Here is an 18,655-nt window from a genome sequence, read left to right as displayed (position 1 = left end):
GATTGATTTTTAAAACTCATACAGCTAATTCCATCTAATATGACTGAGAAATATTAAAACAACCTGGCTTGTGTGGCACTTTTTTTGTAGAAACATACCCTGATCTATGTAAATCTAAAAGAACCAGAGGAAGAATATTGAATGCTGTTATTGGCATTTTTATCCTGCTGTTGGAGATCTAGAAGAGATTTGTTTGCGTGTTTGGTTTGGTTTATTTCCCTTCTTAAGTAACATTATTTAACTGTAATAAAGGGGAAAGGGGGAGAAGACAAATAGAGGAAAAAAAAGCAACCCGTATTTGTAGATTATGAACCTAAATTCTGTTTTCAGCATGACAAAAACTGTGCACAAACCCTGAAATCCTTTAATTAACAAGAAGGATTTACAGAAATGTATCCTCATTGGAACTTGGACTCTAATATGGCCAATAGTTGACAGCTTTAATTGCCTTAAGGAGGGAGTTCTGCTGTACTCAAACTCTTGAAATATGAATTGCTGTGAGTAGAAGGAAAGGGTTATCCTTTCAATTCTACCTCCTAGCTTGATGAGTGTTTCTTCTCCACTGACTGTAGTCACAGCTACTTGTTAAAAGACTTTAATACACATTGCAATGGAAAGGAACATCAGTGATGCATCTCTGGGGAACACCGTTCATACTGTCTTAGATCATAACCCAAAATGAGCTGTTGATCTCACCAGTTCTCATTTGTTTGCAGTATAAAACCACTGTATGGTTTGGCACAAAAAGAATTCCCTGTCCAGGGAAAACTATGGCTTTTGAAGGGTGTAGCATGTTTAGTATATAATTGAACACAAAGAATACACGAATGGTAGTGTTGTGTAATCACTGAACTAATTTGCACATGGAAGAAATAGGTTATTTGTGTTTTCTACCACCAGATACCTTCCTGGCTTGATTATTTTTTCCTTCTCTTTAAATTCTGTGATCCTTTCTAATGAAGGGTTTCTTATTTTCTACCAGTACTGTGGAATCAGTCTAGTCAGAGTATCTATGAGTTCATTGTCTAGATGCTTGCATCATTTAGTAATAAACACAGCTGACACTGTTTTAGCTGATCAAGTCAAATTAAACCTTCCTTTCTCAGCAAACAAACCTGACCTTAAAGACAATAACACCTTGGTCTGTTGCATGGCCTCTCATTATTTTCTGAAATTAATGTTAAATGAATAGAATGTTGAAAAAGGTTGTTTTGGCTTTTGTGCACATGAAACTTAATTCTGTCCTGAACTGTTGCATGCTAATTAACTCTTCACTATTCAAAGTCAACACACAATTGCATCTTCTGTGTCAGTGTTCAAATTTTGAGGAGGAAGTATTCAATTAGCATTGTCAAATGAAAATGTAGACATTTGCTATAGAGAAGGAACCTTTTGTTGATTTAGAGTCAAGCGGTGTCAAAGGCACAGCAGGAAATTGCCATTAGCCAATCTGGACTTTCTCAACATGCAGCTCTACATCCCATAATCATCAGCTTCTGAAGGAGAGCAATTTAGGTAGCAAGTCAATCACATCTGTAACTTTGGCCAACCCATCCATGGCATGCATCCACAGATGGGATGAAGATTGCTTACACATTCCAGCTCCTGGACCTACTGCTTGACTCTTTTCTTTATTAGATGTGCCAAACACCATTGGGAGACTGTTGTTATTTTGGAGGCAAGAGATTACTGGCTTATATTTAAAGTTAAACCAGCTGTTTCATTTTATACAGCCTGTATTGCAAATATTCAAGATTGCATTTGGTAATTGATATTTATTGCCATGTTCAGGAGATGAAATTGCTGAAAATTTGGATTAATATTCAAATGGAAGACAGAGTCATGTGGAATGTTTTTAAGCAAATTTAGAAAGATGTGCTGAGTATAAGTCCACAATTCATTTCCAAAAACAGTCAGTATTGGAGCCATGTGTCATGTTTATCCCATTTTTCCACCCCACAACTGATGGTCTGTACTGTGGTTGCACGCAACGATTGTGAAGTTGTGAGCTCTGACTGACATTGTGCAGCAGCTGTACCATGGGGGAGGAATGGACTTCCAAATGTCCTGCTCACTCAGCTGTATGGAAATTTAGCTCACAGATGTCTACTTCATAGAAAAACCTTACAGAATTTAATGGAATGAAAATTTCAGATGATGGTGACGAGGGTAGATTGTGCCCTCATTTATTAGAAATTGCAGTTATTTTAGTTTTAACATTTTAAAGATAACATTTAAAAAATGGTTAAGCTCAACATTGAAAGGTGAAATAAAGATTCTCTTGGCTTCTCTTGGAGATTCAGGTTAGTTGCAAACTCAGGGATTGGAATTAAACAAATGAATTAGTTAAACACACATTGATGTAAAGTATCTTCCTATTCTTACTTTTTTTTTTCATTTTCCTTTGTATGCATGTGAAATGATTCAGCTCAGCTATAATTTCTATAACTTTCAAATTGAATTGAATGATTGGAGAAAATAGTACAAATAGTAAATACTTAGCTTAGAAATGTACCTTATCTGGAGGGGGAACTTTGCTGAAAATGAGTAGATAAGTATGGGTAGCAATAAATATCATGAGGTAAATGTTATCTTAAAACAGCACCCTTTGTGTATTTATTGCCTAAAGAAGGCACATCAAGAGATAAAGCTAAATATTCCTTTAGGCTGTAGATAAAGAGCACCATAAAAGATTGAGTATGCCCCTTGCAATCAATTTTCTTAGAGGGGTTCAGCAAGGCTGCCAAATAAATTCCCTGATCTTAACCTGACTTGCTATTTTTTTCACATGAATTTGCCTTTACATTGGTTTGAATAACTGTTGAGTCCAAATCTAGGCTAATTTTGGCAAGAAATCCCAGAAATGCTGAAAGGACTAATATATGGGGTGATAGAATCATAACTCAGCTGACGGAACCAATTCTGTTATGCTGGTCTGTACTTGTCCATTACAAAATCATCCCTGGCTCAAAAAAGTAATTCAAATCATGGAGTACTTTTCAATTGGCACATAACACAAGACCATGTGTTCTTACCTTGAATAGCCATGAAAATTGAGTTTAAATGTTTGGAGGTTGCTGTTGAGTTATAAGTTAGGTTCAGCCTTCTCTTGATGAAGCAGTTGCAAATCCATGATGACAGAATAACTGATGGGATGTCACACCACTGATGAGATAATGTCATTACTGATCTACATTTTAATAACACAGCAAACACCATGATTACTTCTTTACTGGTGATCTAATCTCCCACTTCTGAAAGAGTAATAAATATCTTGCCTTAGAGTATAAAACACACACAAAAGTAAACCATTTTAAAGAAAGTTGAAGCTATAGTCTCCAACCTTTTGTTATGGTATGAACAGTCGTCAGTTTTCCTAATTGGGAGAAATACAGCTATGTTTGCAGTACAGCAGAAAACAATTTATTTGATTTTTTATAACCTTAAAAGAAGATTTTACTAGGTATTAAGTGGGTGTAACCTCCTTTGCAAATGAGATCAGAATACTAATAGAAATGTGTTAGTATACTTAAAAAGACCCAAAATCAAAATATGGCATGTGGGAAAATCCAGTACTTCAGGAAAAATCTTATTCTAAATCTGAACAAAAACCAGAAAGTCTGAAGTTTCTCCTGGAAAACAAAATTCCTAAAAATTTTGCCAAAGATTCTGGCATTGGAGGTTTAGCTGCTACCCTGACTCAGGAAGACCATGATAGTGCTGAAGGGACGTCAGCACTGGTAGTGTGGGGATGAAAGATTTCCCTGCAACTGGTTGAGACGCCCAGAAGACTAAGTCAGCCAGAGGACTCTCCCACAAACACAGATCTGTGACAGACATGGAAAGTTTTCCATCTATCTGCACAGCAAGATAGTTGCTGAGTACAAGATCTTGTGAACCCAAGAAATGCCTGAGCAAGTAGTCTTAGGACCAAGGAAATATTATACTGGTAAATTATCGGGAAAAAGGTAACATACACTTGTGATACACTTGTGATCAGGAGTTAGGTAATCTATCCTTCTGATCCAAGTCCCCTGTTGACCAAAGAAAAGAAAATCTAGGGATAGATAGATAGATAGATAGATAGATAGATAGATAGATAGATAGATATATTAATATTACATAAACAATGATTCATAGAAATAATTGTAATCTCCTAGGAAAAAAAAAAGTCTATGCAGGAATCCAAATGGAAAAGTTCTATTGTTCTAAAAGTTCTATCAGTCTTTTTGTCTTCTTTTGTTTCCTTGATTCTTCCTAGCCAAGAACAAATCTTTAGAACTAAAGTTATGAATTTTTAATTATTCTCTCTGCTGATGAAAATTTTTTTTTTACTTTAGTATCACATGGAACACATACAAAAGCAGACAAGATGAATATAATTCAAAGACTTCTTACTTACTCAAGTGCTATTAAATAGGGCTTGAGAATTAGAATGTGGCAGTGCTTTTCCTACTGATATTTACATTGTGTTTGTGTAAAGGATGATAAATGTTTTTATGGCTATTTCCAGTAATGAGCTGGAGATCTCTAAATCAGATAAAGTTCACCTCTCCATCCTGTGAATAAGTATTGCCATAAATCTATTTTTTTTCCCAATTTATAAAATATAGAATTTTATATTAATGTGCATTTAATTCCTGTATTTTTTTCATCAAGGACAAGTAAATATCCAGAGATTACAATTTTCACTACAACCAGCTGAATGCTTTATCTACATTGTTTGTGGATTAGGAAACTGAATTAACTACTGGCTCTTTCTGATCTGGGCTGGATTTTCTTCTCCTTTTTTTTCTAAAAACCCTTGTATATCCAAAAATATTTTTCAGGTCAGTTTAGAGCTTTGTCCAATTGTTAAAAAGAATATGAAGAGAAGGTAATACATATAGGATAAGGAAATAAAGTTACAAGACCAGAGGAAAAGCTTTGGTAGAGGTGGTAACAAATCTGTCATTCTTGGCTCTGCTGGGTGATTTCATTACTGCGAAATTAACACCCTCCTGAAGTTTAGCCTGAAAAATGCATGTAAAAAGAAAACCTAAATATAATGTGGTCTCACTGTGACTTTTGGCATTATGAATTCTGTTATTGAATTACTTTTTTAAAATAATTTATTTTTTATTAGGTCTTCAGAATTACAGACCATGTGACATTCCACTCCAACCAATGGAAAATATGTCACCAGCTGGCTCTTTGTCTTTGTTATGCCCCAGTGAAAAATGCCTTTCTCTTCACTGACACAATGCCACGAGGCATGAAATGAGTTTCCTTCCCCAGATTCTTGGTTCAGTCCACAAGAATGTAATTAGATCTTGGTCATGTAAGCTCAAAGATGCAGAATTCTGAGTTCAGAAGTTTAGTGCATTTAAGGGAGATATTAGTCATGAAGTGTGTCCTTCAGCACTTTAAAATTGTCTGGAAAATGGTTAAGAACACGAGTCAAACCTCCTAGTTGTTCAAATGTATCTATTTGTCCCATTATTACCCTGTTTTCATGATTCTGCTTATAGGCTTGTTAAAATTGATTAAGGTGAAGGCTGCTTCCAAAAGCTGCCTGAATCTGCTCCAAAATTGCTTGAGAAGAACTAGCAGTCAGGAATGACACATGTAATTTTTTTGCTGGCATTATGCAAGACGAGTGCAAGATATTTTTGGGGGTGGGTCAGGAAGGGTGGAGTGACAGGATGGGAATAAATAAAAACCTTTCATGGAGCCTCCCAGTAATGTTAAAAACAAAGTATTTGTCGTACTAGGGTATTAGCAAAGTTCATTGCATATTTTTACTGATCCCCTAGGAAGAAGTTATTACCATCACCCTAACAGAGATCCCAGTGATGGATAAAAAGATAAAATTTCTCTGCTTTTATGTGAACTTAGTGTTTTGTCACATTGGTTGTTTGAAATGATGGTTTAGATGACACAAGGCATAGTTCTGATTCAGATTTTCATAAACAATTAAACCTGAGATTTGGTGCAGATTTGGTGGAAACCTCAGCTTAGATTCACAAAGGGCTGGGTGTGACCCTATCATGAAGAATAATTTCAATAGGATTCAGTTTCATAACCTGTGTTACTCTCTTTTCCCTTCAAGCTGAGTCTTCCCACCCTTTCATTGAATCAGTGGATTTGCAGGCACAGTAAAATTCTTAAGAGTGGGACCATATTCAGTTTTATTTCAAATTAGGGAGTGGTAATTGTGAACCTGAAAAAAAAATCTTTTTATATTAGTAAGATTCTATGACATTTCATATTTCCATAATAAACTTGAAGACAGCAGCAGGTTGTCCTGCTGCCTCTGCTCATCCTCTCTGGTAGCAGCTGTACAGAATACAACACAGTTTTAAATTGTAACTCAGTTTGTGCTTCGCTGATAAAGGAAGCAGGAAGAAAAAGAAAGGACTTAGTTTTACACTTGGAGCAAATCTGAATTTTCTTGTGGATTTCAGTGTCCAATCCATAAAGGATTTTCTTCAGTAAATCCAAGAGACAGTTGAATCTGATTCTAGAGCTCTTCTGACACTCTTGGTACACACTGACAGCTCTCTGGCTGTGGTTAATTTTACTCAATCACGCTTTCTCTGAATGCACATCTGACACCAGGCCTTGCTCCATTCAGCCTTTGCTAACTAAATATATTAAAATGAAATTCTGAAACATAAATCAATAAATATAAATACAAATATAAATAATATATAAAGGAAATAAGTACATTAAAGTGGAATTCTGTCCCCAGAGGCACTCTGGGAAGGGCCCAGCTGCAGGCCCGGCGCCGGTGGGAGCCGTTGAGAGGCGGTTGAATGTCGGTGAGCGCCGGCTGGTAGCGAGGCCGTGATTGGCTGGGGAGATGGGAGGGCCATGTGAACAGAGATCTGATTGGATGCTGGCAGGCACGAGCAACAAGCAGCAGCCAATGAGCTGCCCTGGGTCAGGTTTCAGTTAAGCTCTGTTAAGGTTCCGTTAAGTTCCGTTATGGTAAAGACCTGGTTTGCTACAATAAAACGATCTTCAGACGTGTGAGCAGGTCTGTGTGCCTTGCTTCCACATTGCTACGCTTGCTACATTTGGTCTGCAGCAGCTCCACAGGAAAGATGTTCTTAAATTGGTAACGCATCTTCGCCACACTTCCACTTTAACATTTCTCTCACTATGTTCAAATGTATTTGTCAGCTTCCTAAGGAGTGCAGTGTCCATAGCAAAGGGGACAGGACTTTTGTGCAAAAGATGAGAGACCTTGAACTGCAGCAGCATGAACATCTCTGGTGCAATACCAGAGCCAGATGGCGTCGACCAGAAAATCAATATTAACAGACTTTGGAGACACACAGAGCAGGGTGAGGTACTCCCAAAGAAGAATTGACAGTACAAAGGAATTGACAGTGCAATACCAACCAGGTGGACTTGCTCACTTACTTCATCAGTGCTGCCTCCTGTTTCCAAGGCCTAAAGGAACAGCAACAGAAATACATCCAGATCATTTGGCTATGCTTGCTGTTACTGAACATTGCTTTCACTTTATCTCCTGGTGTTACTGCACACTGCCCTCCAGTTCAGAGTTCGATGGGAGTGTTTCGGTGGCAGCACTGAACAGCTGCATGTTCAGCACTCCCTCAGCATGGCCTCACACACAGCACTTGCACTTGCATCAAAACTCACGGCCAGACCCGCACTTTAACCACCTGCAGTAACTCTGGCCCTGGCAAATCCAGCCCTGGGTGGATTGTGCAGCAAGAAGCCTGGAGGCCGTGCTTCTCCCTGACTCCAAGCATTGCTCCAGAGGCCACACAAGCTGTGCTGAGGCCGTGAGCTCAGAGACACAGAGATTGAGGGCGTTCTCCTCCTTCCACAGGCAGAGGGTGAGGGCAGTGCCTGCCCAGCAAAGGAGGCAAAAGGCAGGGACCTCAGCAAGTTCCCTTGGCAGCCATCCTCCTCTGGGAGGTTCCTGCTTGCTCTCCCCACAGGGAGCTGCTTGTTCCTGCCCCCACAGCACACTTCCCTCTCTGACATGGGCCACAGCAGCTTTCTTTTACATGCTCTGAATGAGGAGAGAGAGCTTTTATAAGAAGAGTGGGAGGATTGATTAATTAATATTTTAGCTGTTTCGACCATCATGACTTCTGGTTGAATTCAAGAGGCAAAATTAATAGCCCTGCTTTAAAATGCTACAGAAATGGAATACCTAGAAGTTACTGCTGGACACAATCACCGTTTGAGTCACTTTGTCATTTTTAAGGTAGCTGCACTGGATGGAGATTCTTTAAGAAATGGTCGGTTAAATGAAAATAAGGACATATTTAAGGCAATTTGAGAAACTTTTTTCCTTTTATTATTTCTTCACTCATATATACGTAGATATTACTGAAGGGCAACTATACCAGGGTAGCTCAATTGGCGAAACTAATGCTAACTGGAAAATAATTTTGCACTAACAATCCTAAAGCACCTTTTGAGGCAATGATAATGAAGACAATTCCTACTATAGAAACTTGGACTACCTGTTCTCCTATGAAAAAGTGAGTTAAAACTATTATCTACGCTTTCATATACTGAGATAAACTACATCTTTACAAAACCATTAAAAGTACAGGTTACTAAACAAGTACAAGAATTCCCTAATGGGCTAGGTTTTTCACTCTGCAAGGTGTGCTAAGTAGCCTCCATTAAGTTCAGTGTCTTCCATGAGGATGTGCAGGTGGAGCCAATTTCTGCCATGTAGACATAAGCAACATCGCAACAGCACTGTTGTGACTGGAAGGTGAAGGGCAAGGCAGATGTGCGAGTGCACAAGGAATCCATGTGCCGCAGCATCTTCCTTCCACAGGAGCAGGAAAGCAGCTTCAGGATTGCCAGTGACAAATGCAGTGTCCACGTGGCTGCCATTGGGTGTGAGCCCCCCCAGCAAAGCTCTGTGCAGGGAACTCCTCTCAGTGGCCGGAGAGCAGCATCCAGAGGCAAAATTGCAGCTGATCACAAGCTTGTATTGCCTCTGTGTGGGCGGCCGGATCTCGGATCAGGTGCTCAAAGAGGTTGAGTGGCTCAAACCCTCGCATTGCTGGTGGCAAGCTGATCTCTGCAGGAAGCCTCTCGTTGCCCAGCACAAAGTGATCCAGGCGTCTCCAGTGCATGCAGAAGCGCAGGTAGCCCATGATGTCCCAGAGCCGCAGCACAAACTCCCTCCTGCTCCACCGGGACAGCGGCACGATGGTCAGCGCGTGCATGACCACAGTCTTCCAGGTGGAGCTGGAAAATCCTGTGCCCCTCAGGATGCACGTGAAGACCTGCAGGCATTTCAGGTGCAAGTTCTCACACGGCACCTGTCTGGCGACGTGCCGGAAGAACTTCACCTCTGCCACAGCGTACGTCTCAGGCCACGCTGTGCTTTCAGTGAAGCTGGCCTCGGCGGGCTGGCTGCTCACAAAGATGTCCGAGTCCCCTTGGCGCACCCCAAAGAGCATCTCCACCATCAGGCTCCTCTGGCCTCTGCTCAGCTGGAATCGGCAGGACCGGCTGCAGGGCTGAAACACCAAGTGCCATGAGTAGCACTGAGGCACATGCAGCCACGAGCATCTCACCAACTGGTAGAACCAGCGGGAGGTTTTCTCCACGTCCAGGTAGGAGCCGGTGCAGAGTGTCTCTAGGAGGCTGCGCTCCTGCCGCAGCTCCTCCTGCGAGTGGTGCAGCAAGCACAACAGCTTCTGGCCCAGCTGCTCCCCCTTGCACGTGCACACCAGCTCCACACGGACACTGAAGGTCCTTGCTGCCACCTGCCCTGTGCTGTTCCGCTCTAGGTGGAAGGCGTGCCCTGGAGGGGGATTCAGCGGGACCAGCACGCGGTACACCCCATCCCACTCCTGAGGAATCCAACCCTCAAAGGCACTGCCCACACCAATGGCTTCCTGAGGCACCGGGTAGAAGCTATTGCTCACGCTGTCCACAAAGACCCGCGTGAGGCTCTCCATCAGCTCAGCTGTCACTGAGCGACCTCCCTCCAGATCCTGCACAGGCCACTGTATGCAATCCACTAAAAGGATGCCTTCCTCATTGCCCACATCTAGGGTGTCTTCTCTGACCTCAATTCCACCACTGCTGCTTTCTTCCTTGCCACCATCACTGCCTTCTTTTTCACTGGCAGCCACGTTACCTTGTTCGTCATCTTTATCTTCATTCTGGTTTCCCTCCACATTTACATCATCCTTGTTTCTAGCACTGTTATCCTCTTTTGTAACTTCTTGATTTTCTTCCTCAGTTGCAGCAAAACCACTGTGGTCTACTTGATTCCCAGGACCACTGCTATCTTCCTGCCCAGTCCAATCACTGTTTCTTTGTTCACTGGCATCACTGCTTTCCTGCACCTTCACATCTGCATATTCTTCCTTTTGATCTACATTGTCTTCACCTTCATTTACATCATCACTGTTGCTTGCCTTCATATTTGCACTGCGAGATTTTTCTTCATTTCCACCTCCTTCTTCTTCCTTTCCAGCATCCTTGACTTGCTCCACCTGCACATCCTTGTTTCCTCCTTCATTTCCTTCATTTAGGCCTTCCATATTTCCAAGAACATTGCCAGGTTCATCTTCATTTCCTTCAGCAGTATTGTCTCCTGGTATATTCCCCTCACTCCGTCCTTCATCTTTCTTTAAGTCAAGGCCACTCTTAACATTGGTGTCCTCCTTCACTTTCACATCACTGTTGCCGTCAATGGCATCATCGTCCTCTCCTTCATTTGCAGCCACAGGACTTCCTTCTCTGTCATATCCACTGCTGCTGTCGTCAGCCTCCACAGTCACATCCCTGTTTTCTCCACCTTCCTTGGAATCAACAGTGACTCCTTCCTGTTCTTGTCCTCTCATATCTGATATAGTCTTGCGGGAGCTCTGCTCCTTGCCACTGCTGCTGAATCATGTTTCCTTCTTGTGCAGCTAAACCACAGGCCCAAGAGGAGCAGGAATCCAGCAAGAGCCCAGAATGGCCACTGCTGCAGAGCACCAAAGAGCACGGCTCCCCAGCCCTGCTCCTGCTGCTCCAGCTCCTGCAGCAGCCGAGCCATCTCGTGGTCCAGCAGCTCCTGACGCTCCTGCATTCGCCGGTGCTCGGCCTCATCCAGCCCATCCCCAGCTGGCTGCGGGTACTGGATCAGGCTTTGCACGAGCACGAACAGCAATGCCAGTACAGCCATGGTCTGCAGGAGGACACACAGAGAGGGTTCAGTGGGGCCGCAATGGGGACAGGCAGTGGGGGCAGGAGCCGCAGGGACGTGGCAGCAGGAAGGAGAGGGCCCAGCAAGCAGCGTGTCCTGAGCAAGGCGCTCCCGCCAGGGGCTGGCCCTGCCTGCAGGGGCAGAACACACGGCCCGGGGCCGGCGCTGCTGCCCCAGCCCTCCTCCAGCCCCGTCCCCTCACTGCGTGTGCACTCACCGCTTGCCCAGGCTCTACTGAGGCAGCGGCACCCGCTGGGGCCTTTTATAGCTGCCCCCATTGTGACACGGCCCTGTGCTGTCACAGCCCCAGAGCTGTCACAGCCCAGCCCCGCCCGCTGTCCCCAGCCCGGTCAGGGAGCTCAGCATGGCCCTGGGCACCAAAGCCCCAGCAGACACCAAGTGCAGACCCATCCCTTGGGAACCTGGGAACCCCAGAGCTCCCCTTTACACAGCAGGTACAGGTGTCCTTCCACACAACCCTTGTCAAATATAAATTTGGGTGACACAACCCATGGATGTTCTCGATTTACAGGTGTTTGCTTTTATTTATTCAAGGTGGAATTTTTTTTGCTATTATTATTGATATTTATTACTGTATTGGTGGTGCATCTCCTCTCCTCTGCTGCTTTCCAGGCTGCAGTATGATCTAAGAAATACTCGTTAGGCCTTGGCCTTGACACACCACCTGGGATCAGCTCTTTCTCTTTTTGGGCAATCTCAAGCACACCCATTCATGACAATTACTTTGGGAAACACTGTGAGATTAGAGGCAGCTAAAAGGAGGGTGGGGGCCAGTTGCTGGCTCTCACTTGCTCTTGGCTTCAGAGGAGGAGGGTCACTACTAGCACTGCCATCCCAACACTGGGAGCTGCTTTCTTCTCCTGCTGTTGGGCCCCGCACGCCTGCCCTGCTAGGACGCTCTTCTGCTTCACTTGCTGTTTCCAAGCATCCTGTCTCTATCCCTTCTTAGCTGGGACACAGCTGCCATCACCCCAGCACTCCTGCAGCTGCGTTTGATCATCGCATTTGCCCCTGTCCACCGGGAGCTGGCCGGCACTCATTGCCAACTGGGACAGTAACTTCACCAAAGGGAAAGTGCCCATGGCCAAGAGGACTGGAACTGGGTACCTGTTCTGTTTGTTGTTAATTTCATAGTTGTTGTTTTGTTTGCCTTGTTATATAAACTAGTAAAGAACTGTTATTCCTATCCCCATGTCTTTGCCTGAGAGTTTCTTAATTTTAAAATTAGACTAATTCAGAGGATTTACTTTCTCCATTTCAAGGGAAGGCCCTGCTTGAGCGTCAAGTAGACAAGAGAAAAACACCCTACTCTAGGTGAAGTGGTTTATAGACTCACCTATAGCTAAAGCTATACTGACATTACTAGACCCAGAGTGATAAAGAGCCTATGAATTTGCTGACCCTGGGAAAAAGGCAGCTTTAAATGACCTCTGCTACTCCCACTCTTTCTCTCCTTAGAACTTCAGGTTGAGATGCCTTGGACCAACTAAAGAAAAAAGTAATTTCATTATGGTCAACCGTTTCTCAGTCTCTTGTCCCTCCCAATGCAACAGCCAGTTAACACAGAAAAAGCAAGAGACCCATGGTAGACTTCCAGTAGAAATACTGGCAAAATCCTCTTGGACTGCATTATTTGAGGTCAGCTCACTGACTGTGAATCACTACTGCTCCACTTAGCCTACCACCTCAGCTCAGCTCAGCTCAGCTCAGCTCAGCTCAGCTCAGCTCAGCTCAGCTCGCCAACCTCCCAGCTACCTTCAGCTGTGTGAGCCCATGACCTGCAGTGAGAAAGGCATGATTCTGTCCTGGTTTAGGGCAAAGTTAGGAGAAAACTGCCAAAGAGGTTCCTCTAGAAAGCAAATTCAAGTGGCCCCTCCCCCAGCTGGTTAAAGAAAAGATTTCCTCAGAGAGTGCTGGAAAAAAATGGTGTATTTAACAGGCAAAGCACTCCCCAGTACAAAAAAAAATGGGCAATACTGAACCAACAAAACCCCGTCCCTTCTGTGGGTCACAGCCCAGCAACTCAGGCTGTTCTCTGTCCCTCTGTGGGTCACAGCCCAGCAACTCAGGCTGTTCTCAGTCCCTCAGGCACTGGGAAATGCCGCGGCCCAGGCCAGGCCTGGTGGGCCACAGGTGTGAGCTACCGGTGCTCTTCTGGATTTTCATTCCAGTGCAAGTTCAAACAGCTCCAAGAAAAAGAAACAAGCACAGTTTAAAAACTAACTAAAAGCAAAGGAGAGCTCTGTCCTGCTCTCCACTGCAGATAACACAGTCCAGGAGAAGGATGCGGGGGAGCAAGTGCAGTCTCTGATAACAAACTCCACGCTTCTTCTCTTCCATCCTTCGCTCTCAGAACCAGTCTTAAATTTACTTCTGGACTAAAGAGATGGATGGGGATACAAGCATCATGAAATTACCCCAGGACAGAGTCTTACAAAAGAAGCAGACATGGGGAATGAAGTGTAGAGATCAGTCCACACTCTGAGGAACAGGCAGCGCTACCCAAACACTCTGGCAATAGCTTGTGACCAGAAGCTGCGTACCTTCAAACCACCTCAGGGGTCTGTGACTTGTTCTGGCTTGCACAAAGGAACCCACTCCACCCTGCAGCAGTGGGCTCCTTCTTTGCATGTCCTACATTTTGCAAGCATGTCCAGGTGCTCAGAATGGAACATGCTGATCATATTTAGCAGCTTAAGGCATGCAGCTCTTCCTTTCTCAAAGTATGTGTTGTGAAATTATAGGCTAGTGCTATCCTTACCTTTCCAAACAAATTACCCTCATTATATTGCACTTGCTTTCAAAATAGTGCCACTCCTACATTTCAGACTTTGCTTCCCTCAGAAGGATGCATAAATGATTAGAAGGAGTTGCAAGTACCTGCACCTGCAATTTTCAACTAACTGCATCTTCAGAAAGGCTTCTGACAACAGGCCATTCTCTGGACATGAACACAGCTGAGGCAAGACAGATGACTTTGCTACATCTTATAGCCCAAATCTCTGTGGCCAGAGACACAACCCTTTAGAAAAAATGAAGGAAAAAAAATCAGGGAATGTATTTTTACCAAATGAAAAAGAGTTAAATCTGTTGTGGGCTCTCCTTCCATTAAGGAGCAGAGTTGCATATACCTGAAAAACAGGATTTTAGAGGAAAGGCTTCCAGACATTACTTTATAAGAATGATAACAGGCACCTCTGTGTTAAAGGCAGATAACAGCCCAATTAAGGAAGGTTTTCTTTCATTGCAGTCACATGCAATTTAAAACCAGCTCCTCTACTTGCTTTCTTTTGTCAGATTCATTGTGAATTTTTCCTTCTAGGAAAATGTAAATCATTGTTTTATATTTATGTTTCTCATGAATTTGCAGTTACTTTGTAACCATTGTTATTCTCAAATTAGATTCCTTAAACACTGAAAAGATGAAGGACAGCATGGTCTTGGCTTAAGAGTGCTGTCAAAAATCAAAAAGCATGGATTGTTTTTGCTATCCCCATCTATTATTATTTTGGCAAAGAAATTTTATCGTAATTTGACTATTACCTATAAATTTTATTAGTTGACATATTAAGATTTTTTTTCTTTGGTTGTACCAAGATACCCACTCATTCTAATTCTTCATGACAACACCTTTTATCTTTATTTATGTCTTGTAAGTTATGAACAGAAAACAAATTATTAGCCCTTACTATTCCCCATTTTCCCCTTTCTCTCTTCCTCAGCACAATTGAAACAGTTTATTTTGTTCAGTAGTCCTGGAAACAGATAAAAATTGTCTTTACAATTCTGATAGCCATCAGATGTTCAGCATACATTACAAGACTGTCTTATCTCCTAATTACTCAGGAAAGCACAAGTTGCACTTTCAGGGCTTTTCTGAAATGCAGTGAATTTCTATTTTAGTTGTACATGCATCTAGAGAAGCAAGAAGATGGTAGAAAAATCTTCCATGGAAACCACTGTGTAGCATGCTGACCAACAGGTTTTGAAATCTCTGATCCAGAAATCTGACTTTGTTAAGGGTAAATACAAAGAGCTACAGAGCTGCAGTGAAGCCAATGAAGGTCTCCTTGAGTTTGTGCATTGCAACAGATGATGGTAATGCGACAGCTAAAATAAAATGCTTGTAAATCCACAATATAAAATCAGCAAATAAAAGGAAAAGACCTGAAAGATGAAAGAGTCTGTAGGAACAAAACCTGGTGGCAACTTTGTTTCATCACTCTCAAAACCTTTAGTAAAATTTTAAAAATTGTTCTCACGAGGTAATATGAAGGTGAAAGTTTAAATGTGTGAACAGAAAGGAGGAGGTGTTAGGGATGGTATGAGTTTGCTGGATTAAGTGATTTGGCTCCTAAGAAGCTGTGTTGAGTGATGACAAAGGGAGAAGGAAAAATGGGGAATTCCATTCTAGCCAATAAAACATTAAGGAGAAGCATTACATGAACAGCTCACTCTTCTTGAAGCTTGATTCCTCCCTGCTGAACGTAAGGGCAATAAATACTTCAGGGTTTTCAGGAGAGAATGCACTGAACATTTTTGTTCCAGGAACTGTTCCATTCTTTTATCAGTTATGTTATATGCTGCATGTAAACAGTTGCCAGGAAGAGTAAAGTGATAAGAAAAGGTTTAATCTACCAATGAAAAGATTGCATGGTTAAGGCTTAAAGAAATTGAAGTCTGAGACATTATTTTGAACTAATGCCAGCATATTTCTTCATAGTCTGGGAAGAGCCACCTTGTTGCTGTGCTCACACACTTTCAGCGTTTGGGATAGAAACCTACTCCTTTAGAAAGGACCTAAACCAGCCTCTACTAAACCTGAATATGGTGGGCTTTTGTTCTGCTATTTCTGAACAGCCTGTTCTTATGAGGAAAAGTTCCTCACTGAATGGAAATCTAGAGAACTTCCAGGCCATACTGGAGATGGGAATGAAATAAGGCTGAAGTACAGTAGGGAAAAAGAATGCATTTGCTCTATTCTTTATGCTCAGGTCTTTCTGAACAAATACCTGTGAGTCCAGAAGCAGCCAAATCTACCATTTGGTCTTGACTTCTTCCTTCCTCTTTTCTTGGATAAAATGTACAACAATGAGCCTGAGGGAGGCTGGGAAATGGCAGGTGTAATAGTGAGTTGCTGTCATGCTTCCTATCCTTTCAAAACTGTGGCATAATAGTATCTGAAGGCCTCTGATTGTTGAGTTGAGATCTTCAGCATGGCTGTCTTGCCCTTATGACACTCAAAGTTATGAAGGGTGGGTATCCACATTGTCACAATGTCCCTTCCTCAGTGATTCTTCCTGCTGAGGACTGTGACTCAGCCAGCCTGAACATTTTTCTCTGCATTTACACCCATGAAACACAATGACAATGGAGCAGATGCAGCCTTTATCTGTGTGTCTTTATGAGATTTGACCTGTGATTCATAAGAGGTGATCCTCACTTTCCAGTCTGCCCCTCTTCCTGAGGGCTTCCTGCTCAGATTTGATTGATCACTGAATGCATTTTCCAGATATGCTTTTTTGCTTTTATTTCCCCTCTCCCATCTCCTTCCTCATTTCTGAAATGAGGCAATGAGGGGGAAGAAATGAACTGTAAAGGAAGCACAAAAGCAGAGATTTGCTGAATGACTACAGCAAACTCAAGGAGCCTTCAGGTAAGAATGGGGCAATTGGACAACAAAATATCGTATGATTTCAGGACATGATGAGTCAAGCATTCATATGACCTTGAATTATACATATTCAAATAGTTCTCTCATCTGTCTTCAACCACCGTTCTTCTGGGACCTCTCTCTGTATCATTTGTCTCACAATGAAAGATGCTTTGTTCCTTTAGGCATACAGGGTTTTCTTAGATATCCTTCAGTCTGTGTTTAGAAGGAGGGGAGGACACACATTTGCAGCCTATCCTGGCAAGTGTGGCAGGTCTGTGACTGCCCTCACAGCTGCTCAGTTTCCTCTTCCTCTCATGTGGTTTTTATACCTCTGCATCCAGTCCAGCTTTCCTCAGCTCACCAGTCTTCCTGAACATGTGCTCCATTGGCTCCTTGACTTCCAGTGCATTCCAGGAAATGACTTTTGGTTTTAGAGTTGTTCAAGGTGAATATTTATTTTCTTGCAGAAGTTTTAGGCTACCATAGTACTTCTCTGAAATTACAGACAAGTGAGGGGATTGGGAATAAGGCCTAAAGAATACAAGACCAATGTGGTGCCTGAGATCTCTCCTGTATGTTGTATATTTCTTAACCAGGAGACATAGAATCTCTTTCTGAATCTTCTGTTTAGGCTGAAGGAAATCTCTCTGCAACACAGGGTTGCACACAGTGTGAGTGTCTCAAAACTCCGTGACTAATGAAGATGCAGGGATGGGAATCCCTTTCTAATCACAACGTGAAATCCACAGCAGCTTTAAAAAAGCATTCTTTGAGCTAGGCTGATTAGTACTGCTTAGTACTATTGTTCAGAAATATCTGAGAAGCAGACTATATCTAGAATATTTTAAAATGTGTTACTCTTTCAAACTGTGGAGTATCCAAAATGTGTTTTGTATATGTGTAATTATAAATAACACCAAATATGAGATGCATCATGTGGGTGTCTCTGCACTGGGTTAGTCACATAGGACATTAATTTTCTTAATGTTTCTTTTTTGCTGAAAAAGAGTTTATTTTACATACCTTTATGGAGCCTGTAAATATTAGATATAATATTTATTCTTTTAAAAATTAGACTTACAGAAATCTCCTGACATTCATACGTCATGTCACATAAATAAATTTTGAATACACATCTTAAGACAAGTTTTGTCCATATGTAGCTAATGTGGCGTAATTATGACAATTCTTCTTTGTCTTCAGAAAGGAAAACATGCCACCATTTATTCAAAACTATGGAATTTTATTCCCTTTTCTGAGCAGTATATGCCATTAGTAAACTTAAAACATGCATTAGAAGTGCCTGCCTCAGGGCTATGTTGCTGTGTCCTTGAACACTGAAAGTGAGCTGGAGTCCTTTTAAGGTTTATATAGAGACCAAGTATACAGAGACAGCTGTAAAGGTTTATATAGAGACAGCTGTAAAGACTTTAAATCAGTGAAAAGCCACTTGAGCAAGTTGCATCTCTTCCTTCAGTGGAAGAGAATTATTTATATCCAATCAAACAGAGAGTGTTACAGTCCTGCAGCAAAACAGAGAAAACATCCTGGGAGCAGCACTTCTGCACCAACAGCCATGTATTGTTTGAACCTTTGGCACAGGGAGGCTCCTCTCCTATCCAGGGAAGGTGGAAAAAGCCCAACATAGAAATTTTTTGTGCATACAGAAAGCAAGAAGGTCTCTTCTTCCTTTCTCTCCAAAAGTCTTCTGTTGCATCACCTTTTCCTATTGCCGAATCCTCATAGTGAGGTTGTGTGCAGTATGGAACTCAGTCTGCCTC

At 42.3% G+C, this 18,655-nt stretch overlaps 1 protein-coding gene across 1 annotated transcript; it reads right to left on the bottom strand.

Annotated features, from left to right (window-relative positions):
- Positions 1–7,084: 7,084 nt before the first annotated feature.
- Positions 7,085–11,433, bottom strand: LOC130267013 (inositol 1,4,5-trisphosphate receptor-interacting protein-like 1). Its single transcript, XM_056516265.1, has 2 exons — positions 11,415–11,433; positions 7,085–11,179 (listed from the first exon to the last, which is right to left on the bottom strand). The coding sequence occupies exon 2, from the start codon at positions 10,848–10,850 to the stop codon at positions 8,922–8,924; it is 1,929 nt and encodes a 642-aa protein (XP_056372240.1). The 5' UTR covers positions 10,851–11,179; positions 11,415–11,433; the 3' UTR covers positions 7,085–8,921.
- Positions 11,434–18,655: the final 7,222 nt, after the last annotated feature.

Source organism: Oenanthe melanoleuca, chromosome 1A (genome assembly GCF_029582105.1).
Source record: "Oenanthe melanoleuca isolate GR-GAL-2019-014 chromosome 1A, OMel1.0, whole genome shotgun sequence".
NCBI classification, from domain to species: Eukaryota; Metazoa; Chordata; class Aves; order Passeriformes; family Muscicapidae; genus Oenanthe; species Oenanthe melanoleuca.
The sequence above is the reverse complement of the archived record's forward strand: the minus strand, read 5'-3'. Positions and strand labels throughout refer to the sequence as shown.